We start from the raw sequence: 11,386 nt of genomic DNA on the forward strand, positions 1-11,386 counted from the left end.
CTTGGTTGATGCAGCAGGAAACAAATGGTGCAAACAAGGACACACCTACTGTTCTCTGGAGACAGGTCCAGAAGCCATCATTTCCTGTTCCTCCAGATGTGAGCAGCTGCTTGATATTATTCCATGTAATTTGTATTTCTATCACTTTCCTAGAAGGGTGAAAACCACCTGCCTCTTTTGTGCTGCCAGAAAACCCAAGAAAACCTTTCAAGGCTCTTTTAAGATGTTGGACATCAACTGCTTTCAATTAGGCCAATGAAGTGCCCACATTTCCTGCACCACAGCATGAAGGTGATGCACTACCCTTTTCAGGTTTGTGTTGAAGAAACATCCACTCAATCAGTCAGATCTACAGATGAGAACTAACCAGAAAATTCACAGCTAAAAACTATCACAATGAAAACACCGGAGAAAACCAGCCCAAATCTGCATGTTATATGGATATATTCACTGTCTTGTGTTACCATATTCTTTTTTGGTTTACTGTTTACCTTGCCTTCCAGATGTGTTTCTTTATGAGCACAAGCTTTACCAGAAAATAAAAACCAAAATCAAAAACCAAATGCAAATCAAACATGATTTGTCTGTAAATGAATTTGCATCCAAAACTAATTCTCATGAAAAATTTTATAATCAGCTTCTCTTGGTACCTTACAAAGCTTTTAAAGAAGTTAAATTAATCCAACAGCTAAAATAACTCATCAGTAGTCTATAAAACATTCTGAATCTGAAATGAAATTTTAGATTGATAGCAAAATACTCCCATAACTTGTTAGGTACCTCACAAGACTATTCAAAGAGTGAATTTCAGTGATTTTGCCAAAGACAGGGAGCTACCTGAGCATCATGAAGACTTTCAAAATAGGGCATAAATGGCTTATATTTCTCATACTTTACCTTTACAAATGGATTTTATTATACTGAATAGTTCTGATCTCAGGCTGTACCAGCAGTTCTCATCTCAGGCTGTACCAGCACTGACACCACCAAAAAAAACATGGAGTTAGCTGTGTTGTGGCTACAAAATCACTGCCAGTTAGTCTGAATGCTCTTATTTTTCATGAGTTGGAATAGCAAGAATAATGAGTCTGCTCAGTCCTAATGTCATGTAATATGGAATGTAGGAGTATGGATAATGTAGGAGGAGTTTATAGAGAAGGGAATGGGTATGATGAATTTGTATGGACCTCCAAAGGTGGTTAGGGTGGTTTGTAAAGTGGACTCTGTAAAATAAAAGTGCACTTTTATGATTCTATATCATTGTTGAATCACTGTATCATTTACAAGACCATGATTCAATACATAAAATATTCTGTTTTCTCTGATGCCAGCAGATCTAAAACTGATTATGAAGAATTACCCATATATTTTAAAGAAACATGAATAATTTAGGCTGAAAGAGACCATTCAAGGCCATCTGGTCTAACTGCCAGCTCAGAGCTGGGCCAGCTTTGAAGCTGGTTCCATATTGAGAGGCAGAGATGCAAATAAATATCCTTCTTTATCACAACCTCAGTGAGGATTAATTTGTAAAGAGGGAAAGTATTTCACAGTTGACTTTTTTAGGAGCTAAGGTATCTTCAGATTTAGAAAAAACACCAAATCCATTCTTCATATTAAATGTTTCTATAGGTCACTTATATCCTGGATGTAATCCTCACCATAGAATTATCATGTATTTACACTACAAAAGAAACAGGTCTGCACAAGATATTGTCAGCTCAAGGCTTCCAAGGGTTAAATCTCTCCTGCAGTGGCTAATCAATTTCAGCCTAATTACTTTTGATACTCCCAAATGCACTCACTAACCCTGTGGAAGAGATGGTGCTTTGTAATGCCATCACACCTGCTCAGTGACGACCATAAGGCGAAACTGGTTAAAGCCAGGCTTTGATGCACTATGCACTATAGTGTATAGTGTATATATTCTGTAGTAACAATAAATATGAGAAAATTGGCACTGCAGAATATGGCAGAGACCACAACAACATTTCTAGAGTGTATATTCTATACAAAAATCCTTTAAAAAGTACTTGTTAAAAATAAAAACAGTTGCGAAAACAAGATCTAGGCAGTTTGGATATTTAGTCTGTCATGATACTTTGGCAGGGCTGCAGCCTGCCTAGAAATGCTGTCAGCCCAAGGCAAAGAGCAGTTCCAGAAAGGATGAGCTTTCTCTTCTAACAGAGCTCAACACCATTATAAACTTGGCCTGAAGTCAATGAACAGAAACTATACAAGTCAACAAGAGCTATGCTTGTTATGAAAGAAATGCCTCTCAACATGATTTTCACAAATAAGCAAAGAATGTTTTAGATATTTACCTGACTAGTTCTGACTTTTGCATCTCCTACACAAAGGCATTAGTTCCAATAATTTTTGTTTCGTCTTTATAAGCCTAGAGCAGAATTTTCATAAAGGAATCCTAAATCCTCTGTGAAGCCGGAAATTAAATTTATGCATCTAACTTTAGGTGACCTGCTACAGTGCCAAAGCTGAGAACCCTGTCTCCTCAAGTGGACAGAATGGGGCACCTCTCCAGGATATACTGCACAGCAGGGACTTATTGATCTCCATACTGTGAATTTAGGAGTGTAATTCATCTCACCAAATGTGAGATCTACATTTCAGTGTAGATGGTGGCATGTGCACTGAGCCCTGTTCTCTGCATGCAGTGCTTGCACTGTGATGGCAGGTTTCACCCAGCCACAGGAACTGTACTTCAGAAACTTATTATTCTCAGTGACAAAAGCCATGCACATGGCAAACAAGTTCATATGTAAATGTATACATATCCAGAGTATGCTGTGGTGAATCTAACTATTGACCTAAGTATGAAGCAATTCTGCTACATCCGTGAAGTTAGATCCAGTAAATATTGGCATATGGATTTAACTTCTGCATCACACACCTGAATTAGTTTGTAGAATTGTGGCAAGACAGAATTACTAGTAAAACCAAACTGATCAATAAATATCTTCCCAGTTTGTACTAAATTGATAGATGAAAATGATTTTTGTGTTTCCTCTCACATGGAAGTTCTGTTGGCATGTTGAAGAACTGTCTGAAATGAGCAGATACCATTTGCTGGTTCTGGTTCATGAGTACCTAACTCATCTGTCCAAATCACAGACACAGTTTCAACAGCACAAAACTAAAAACATACCTATAAGGCAGTATGAACCTGACAGTCCCAAAAATGAATAAAGGTGCAGAGTAATAAATGTTTACAAAGCACTTTGTTTGCAATGTGAAGCACTGTAAGTGTGTCAGAAGCTGGATATTCAGGATAGCAATCAGCAGTCTTGCACATTGCTTAAGCAAATGCAGTCTTCAAAGAACTGAGTTTCACTTCAGGTCTTGACTTTTTTGACATAAAATGTAAAAATATGTCAGATGACTTTATGATCTAGTTTTCAATTTTAACTGTGTAAAAATGCTAATAAAGTCCCACTCTTCCCTTTTTAGGTGTGCAGATGCACAAGAACTTCAGCTGAGGAATGGACAGGATGTGGCAAAGAAAATGATAAATTATGCTTGACAAGTTTCACAGGAATTAGCTAGTGACAAAACACATTTTAATGGCAAATGTTTTCAATTTCAAATTGTTTTCAAACCTTCCCTGGCTTTCAGAGGCTTATTATTGCTATGATTATTCATAGCTTGTAACACTTTGAGCAGTAGTTGAGTTCAGACAGAAAAAATTATGGTCTCAGCACTATCAGCTTCTTTAGTAGAAATAGTACCTCACCACCATGTAGGATGCACTTGAAAAGCAAGAGCAACAAAGGCTGTAAAGACAGTTATTTTATTTAACAATAATATTAAGGGTTTTTTTTTTGGAGGGACAAATCTCTTGGATAAATCATGTAATCTTTCTTTATGTCCAGATTCAATATCTTAACAGTTGTTATCCAGGATATGAGTTTCCAGGATGTGATGGGATTTCTTGCTACACTAAAGGAGGTAAGCAGGCAGTTTTTTCCTGTCATCAAAAGGTTCATGCTCCATAACTTGGAAATTTCTTACCTTGCTGCTGTGCCGCTTTTTGCTCACTGATGGAGAACCAGGCTGACCAGGGCTAGGAACAGCACTGGAGGTGGCAGAAGTGGTTCCAGAGTGGGCATGAGATCCCTTTTCCACGCCTGATGTAGCAACCAGAGGCGACTGCTGTAGAGAAACCTTTTGGAGCTCTGCAGCCAGCTGCTTGGGATCAACCCCTGGGGACTTTGCTTTATCTACTGGATTAAAGCAAGAGAGCTTTGTATTGATAATTGCCAGCACATCCAGATCCATCTTGCCACAGTACAGGGACAGCAAAACAATCCTTACAAGCTTTCATGTCATCTGCCTGTATACTTTGAAGATGCAAAAGGCATCATGTGAAAAACAGACATCGCTCCCACAGCACTGGCATCCCAATTCCAATCTTTCTGTGCTAGTGTTACTTGCTAGTGCTATTTACCAAAAAAGCTTTCTGAGGAGGTACTTCTAGTTGAAGAAAAACAGGCATTGCTGATCATTTTGAATCAAACTGGAGGAAATTGCAGTTTTAAAGACTGTCCAGTGCTATTGCTCATTGTTTGAAACTGGTCAAGTTTCACTAAATATCTGAACTTTCATGTAAAAGGTTTAGATCTCATTTTAACTTTTTTTAAATCAGTTGGACATTGAACATTTTAAATCAATTGAACATTGCTGCTGAGATAATTTACACAAAAATAAAGAGAAAAAAAAAAGCCTAAAAACCTTACTACCTCAAATTAATTAAAGAAGAAAATATGTAAACAAATGAAGGCTAAAAGCCCTGATTCATCTTTCCTTATTACTCACACCTTTGTGAGGCTTCTGTAGTAGGAGTCTGATTGCCCTCCCTGCTGACCAGGAATGAGTGGGAGGAATTTACCCTTTGGAGATAGCAATTTCTGTGTAACACAGACATGAAGTCAAGTAAGTCTCATATATGCTAGACTGAATAGAGTTAAAAGAATGCTAGGCACAGCTTGGTTCCCAGGTTCTCAGAAGCAGGAGAGGTTTAAAATGAGATTTCAGCCTTATCCTGCCTGCTTAGCTAATTCATTTTTCTTTCAGGGAAAATGGGGATTGCTCCCTTCTAAAGCATCAACAGTCTGCCAAACCTCAGAGGTAATAGCAATAACTCTACAGAGTTGTTCCAACTTAGAAATCACTATAAGATTTGCAGACTACGAGGAAACATGACTGCAAGAATGGAACAATTTTCTTCTATTTCTGTTCCTTCTCATGTTGAATTTTCTTCATTAATAAAAAAGCTGGTTTATTCTAGTTTTTGTCCTTTCCAAAACTGATTTCAGTGTCTTTCAATGACTTTCAGTGCTTTTGGTGGTTTTGATCTGTTCACAAATTAAAAAAAAAATACGGGTAGCTGTGCTTCAAAGCTCTGTCATATTTAGTCTTTGCTTTCAATTATTATCAATAACATCAATTTTCAGCTAAAGGTAGCTTGATGGTAAGTATATTAATAGCTAGGAAATTTTACATGTCTAGAAAATGGAGGATTCAATCCAGGTAATTTAAGTACTGGTGATAAAAGAGCAGCCACAAAACCACAGAAGCCAGAGTAGACCCACTGAATGGTGAGTGAAGCAAACTTAATCTGCACTGAGCTTGCTGAGGGGGTGCATTACTAGTAAGATTGTGGATTTTGATTCAAAGTTAGCTCAGATATGACTGATACAATGATTGAAGGCTGCAGTTGTGGTATTGATTGAACAGCAGGAAATCCCCCCAAAAGCACTGCCATCATAGAACTCACATAATAAAACTGAATACTTGCTATTGCATCCCTATATCCAGTAAATACTGTTTCTTTGTCACTTACAGAAGGCTACAACCCTTGCATTAGGCTAACAGGTGCTTTCATCAAGGTCTTTCCCAACACTGACAGTTCTATGGTTCTGTGATCCATAGAATTAGGACCTGTGTGTTTTCTGGACTTGCTGCAGTTTTCTGGGAGCTTTGTTTTGGCCTCTTTGGCTGCAACTGTCTAATAACCAGATGGCTACAACCTAAATTTGTCTGAGTTACACTTCACCTTGTATAGTGGTGTGGTATAGTGCCCATCCTTCATTATTTTTATATAGAAAGGCACAGCTGTAATTGTACTGGGCAGACTGAAGTATTCATGACTCCAGATTAATAATGCAGTTTATAGGAGCAGAGGCCTGGGGTGGCAGCAGAGTGCTGCAAGGTTTGGACACAGGATGGCAGATCCCCTTGCTGAGGACACCAGTGAGGTGTCACTGGCCAGGTACTGACACATGTGCAAACCCAGGGGCTGGGCAAAGTAAACTTTAGGGGCAACAGAAGGAAAAGGACAACAACATATCACATGTAAACTTGACAGCATCCAGCACCCACAGGCACTTTTCCTCTGAGCAGCTTTCCAGCCACTCTGCCCCCAGCCTGTAGGACTGCCTGGTGTTGTTGTGACCCAGCTGCAAGACCTGACATTTTGTCTTGATGATGCTCATGCAATTGGCCCAGGCTTATCAATCCAGCCTGCCCAGATTCCTCTGCAGAGCCTTCCTACCCTCCAGCAGATCAACACCTGCCCAAATTGGTGCTGTCTGCAAACTTGTTGAGGGTGCACTCAACCCCCTCATCTTGCCTTTTTATATAAGGCATGGTCCCTTTTCTACCCATGGAAATATTTGGGATGTAACACCAGAGCTTACAATACTAACATACTAGCTTATGTCACATCAAATTTTCAGCTGCTATCCAGCCCTACAATATCAAAGCAACTTCTTGTCTCTCACCTGCCCTTACTGGCTCATGCAGCTCCAGGTGCTGGGGATTCTCAGAGTCCGAGAGCATGTTCAGGTCCCTAAAGAAAGCAATTGGAAGCCTGAGACAAAAGAAACTCTTTCCTCATACCCTCATTATTGTATTAAGTAGGTAAATGAATAGTGGTTCATGACAGAAAGCAGCTCCCAAGCATGGTCCCTTCTTAGCTGATATATATTTGCAATGCTGTTAAAGAGCTGAGAAGAAAAGCTTCTTTTAAGGTGAAATCTTTAATGGATTTAATGCAAGTGTATGCATTTCTCATGATGCTTAAATGACTTTCATCTAAAGGATACAGATTTCACTAGAAGTTCAGTTATTACTAAGTTACCTTCTTTTTCTAATACCAGTAAATTCAGTGAACAGTATGTTTGTCATGAGAGGAGATTGAGGCCTGACAATGGAGTTATCATTGTTCATAAAAGCATAATTACTAGCATCTGATTCAGTTTATCTCTCCTTCTGACTTTAAGAGAAAACAGAACAAAAAGGTCTCCAACAGTCACAGTGAGCTCTTGCTTATTATTACATTGATGTTTTGCACTAACAAAGGTTCCACCTTAACAACTGTAAATTAAAATTAAAAAAAAACTTAAAAAAAAAAACCAAAAGCCATGAAAAGCCAAAAAGAAATGGAAACAGAAAGATGGGGAAAAACTCACAGTCTTACACATATTTCTGCTTCCCCACTCTGCTGAATAATAATGTTCTGGACCTCTTCGTAAGTTTTCCCAGTCAAGGGGATGCCATTCCATTCCAGCACCTGCATTCCTAAGAAGGCAAAACAGCAAGAGGTCAAGGGCTCAGATTTTGACAAATGCATCAGATAGATCCTCCTTGCCTTGCTTTGACAAGGCAATTTGATGTGACATTCAGTGAATGTTGTCCAAATGGCACAAGACATTAGCAAAGCCCTTTCACTTCACACAGATTAGATTATTGAATGTTATTGTCCCTTCAGCTATAACTTACCTGCTGAAACAAGACAGGAGATTAATTCTTTCTCTTTCAAAGTACACATGCACTTTCCACTGTCTGGGTTGCATGATACTGAAAAACCTTTCCAATATCAAAAACATGCACACCTAGCAGCATGGCAAGAAACCAAAACATTCTATATATCAGACATTTCCTGGCCAGCCATGGTCTTGGAAGATAACTGTTTCCTACAGTGACAAATTGCTGCTAAGAAACTGAGCCTCAAAAAGGAATAATTTGTGAATGTGATTAGATAATTCAAATATGTTTTATTTATCACTTAAAGAATACAAAAAAGTGAAGGCTGTTGGACTAACCAATTTTAATGAAAAACATTGGCCTCCACATTTCAAACATTAGCCTGGTTCCACTTTAACAACTTTAAATTGTCTTCCAAGTGTCCCAGGACTGAATCAGGAGACTCAATATGGTTCAGTGTATCTGTACAAAGAAGTTTTTGCAGAGTATTTGCAGAGTATTTTTGCTCAGAATTTGCAAAGTCAATCCCTCTATAAATCATGTGAGGTATATTCTGATAAGATGAGAAGTCTTTTGGTTAAGGTGAAATGCTTACACAAAGCAAACCCTAAATTCATATCTGGGACTTACAACTGAGGTCCTGAGAAGTGGGTTCAAATTTTGAATTAATTAGTCATAAGAACTCCAAACAGATTAACCTCTCACCAATGTACACGTGTTAAAATCCAAGCCTCTGCATCTAGTTGGAAAAAATTGCTTAATGGGTTAAGATACTGAATTATTAATAGTCCACTAAAAGCAATGCATTACAAAACATCTGAAAACCACATCACCCACACAGCAAAGAAAACCACAAACACTTATCTTGCTACCACTTACACAGATAAAACCAAGTCTTCATCTGGGTCATATTTTAATCTCAAAATCCAATGCTGTTGCATATAACAAATGGGAAAAATAATGAAGTGAAATGTGGAGATAAACTCATAGAAAAGCATGCTGCTAAATAAAATACAATGAAAAATTTTCATGGAATAAATCAGACTAAATTATTTGACAATGAAAGAATATGAGAAAGAAATATACACATTTGTATTCCAAAATTTTCCATAGTAGTCCATAAATTAGGAGTTGAAATATCAGAATTGGGTATAACTGTTGTCAGCCAGAATTTATCATTTTGTTTGTAGAAGTTTACAGAAAAACAAACTGCGCAGAACAACTAAAAAGCAATGCTCAGAAGGCAGCAAAGCCAGCTGCCTAATGTCAAAATAGATTTGACTTTTCCTAAAATTTAGACCCTTTCATTTACCAGTCATGATTCAAAAACATGATCTTTTGCTTGTTAAAGCAGATCTGATTTTAAACTCAGTTCCTCTGGAAAAAAGCAACAGTAATTATGAGCAAACTCATTTCCCCCTGATTTTCAGTCATACAAATATAACAGCATGAGCTTGGTCTTTAGGCTTTTAGAAAGGAAGGAACTGAAGTTATTTTTGTCTTTTTTTTTTTTTTTTTTTTTTTAATGTGTGCCCTCATAATGCTACCATGGCATAGGATGTAATGTATGACATTATGAACCTTGTGATTAAGACACGCAAAACCCCCACTTCCATGTAGTGGTAAGGAACAAGAACAAAAGTTGAAAGATTTAGATATTTGAGAGAGCAGCTAACATCCTTCTATTACCAAAAAAAAGAGCTTTATCGACAAAATACTATGAGCTACGTGAGCTTCTCTGCTGGGCTTATCTCAGCCTGCTGGTATGGCTTCAGAAGAAAATTTACCAAGGGAGCACTAAGGCTATCATCAGCAGCTCACTTTAATTTAAAAGACTGGCAGGAAGAGCTTAGATGAGTACCACTACAGTGCCAGGATTTGGAAACCAAGTCTTGTGGGTCTCAGATTCAGACAAAGAGAGAAACAGAGAGTTTCTACCCAGGCAGAAGCCTGGGAAAAAGTTAGAGAAGAATATAAATAATTCTTTCTCTCACTTGTTACTCACATTGTTTATAGTTAAGTTCTATCACTGTTCATCAAGCTCTCTGAACCAATGGTTGAGTTGTTTTCACTTCAGGACCAATAGAACTGGTCCTCACAAAACTGAATAAAAAACCAGTATATTTTGAATAAATCAGAGTTTTACTCTCAACAACCTTCTGAGTCAGTCTTCTTATTCCCATCCTGCCTCAACAGCAACAAAGTCTGATTTCCATTGCTGAGAGTTTCAACAGTGTGTGCAACAGCACTGTAGTCACAAAGGACACACACAAATGAACAAAGCAAGAAATGGAGAGGAAATGGAATTTCAACAGCCTCAGCTAACACAGAGATCCATTTAGGCTGTCAGTACAGGGGCATTTTCGTTTTATTATGCGCCCAGTGAATGCTTAAAATCAAGCAACTTAAACATGACTGAACTGATCAGACTGATAACCTTTGGGTCTAAGAAAAAAAAACCGTAAGCAAGCAGCTGATTTCTCTTTTCTCAGCATGTAATTGCTATAGACATTTTGTTCAAATAAAAGGTGTTGTTGCAAAGAAAACTTTTAGAAGGAATACAAGTCTAATTAACAAAAAGAGAAAAAAAGTATTGAGAAGTCACAAGAGATTTGTGATAATTTTTTTTTCCTAAAACCAATCACATTCTGTCATTGGTCTTTGGTAGTCAGGACATGATAGTCACATTTCCAAAAGTTTGCATGCTTTAAATCACTAGTTTAGTAGGACAAAAAATAAAAAAGAAATAGGAAGATGAGAAAACCTGCATTGCTCCATGGAAACTCTGCTGACTGAGGAAGAACTAGTAATTGGCCTGATAAACAAATACATAATTTCTTTTAGCATTTTTCATTCTTTCATTATTATTTTATTGGGTGAATAACAACTTATTTTTAGCAGTATCAGCTCCCACACTCTCAATATTCATTCTATCACCCAGGTGATAAATCTGTAGTGTTTAACTGAATGTGGTTGTAGATGTAACATTCCTATTGATAAAACAGCACAAAACAAATTATAAAATATGCAGATAGAATAGGTCATTGTATTAGTTTCTGTCAGCTGGAAAGAACAATATTTTTCTCAGTTTTCACCCATCTTACATGATTTCTAATATTTTATCTCCTCTTCAGACTCATCTTTCAGACATAAGCTAGCTGCATTATTAAAGTTGAAATTGAAAAGAATCTGAAAATCATCCAAGGATTTGATTACTCTAAACACAAGACTTGACACAGTTGATTCAAATAAAGGAATATTAAACTGAACCACTGAACATCTCTTGAATTTTGTTCCCCTTTGTAACATAATGTACACTATTATACAGCCAATCTCAGTCACTTTTAATGCACTATTATACTGCAGCCTTCCTTATTCAGTACACCCAAGGCACCCAAAAAGAGGAAAAACTCTTGTTTGCTGTGTAACTAAGAGTTTGTAATTATTTCCAACTCTACTTGTGCATAAAAGCTATTAGTTTTCCATTCATTTTAAATTCTCAGAAATGCTGTCCTACTGGAATTTAAAAATATATAAATATTACAGTCTTAGATACAGCCTCTGATTTTGGTTGCACCATAGTTATACCCACAGATTGCTG

At 37.4% G+C, this 11,386-nt stretch overlaps 1 protein-coding gene across 8 annotated transcripts in view; it reads right to left on the bottom strand.

Annotated features, from left to right (window-relative positions):
- Positions 1-11,386, bottom strand: part of PCLO (piccolo presynaptic cytomatrix protein) — a 318,666-nt gene that overhangs the window by 77,412 nt on the left and 229,868 nt on the right. For 5 of the 8 annotated variants that reach the window (XM_085569964.1, XM_021539596.4, XM_021539595.4 and 2 more), the window contains exons 11-13: positions 7,491-7,599; positions 6,801-6,868; positions 4,030-4,241 (exon numbers count right to left, since the gene is read on the bottom strand). In XM_085569964.1, coding sequence (XP_085426090.1) covers positions 4,030-4,241; positions 6,801-6,868; positions 7,491-7,599 — 389 coding nt within the window. Of the gene's footprint in view, positions 1-4,029; positions 4,242-6,800; positions 6,869-7,490; positions 7,600-11,386 lie in introns of those variants that run through there. The other 3 variants (XM_021539594.4, XM_021539598.4, XM_021539597.4) reach the window with 3 other exon arrangements.

This window comes from Lonchura striata, chromosome 1A (assembly GCF_050655825.1).
Source record: "Lonchura striata isolate lonStrDom1 chromosome 1A, ASM5065582v1, whole genome shotgun sequence".
NCBI lineage: Eukaryota > Metazoa > Chordata > Aves > Passeriformes > Estrildidae > Lonchura > Lonchura striata.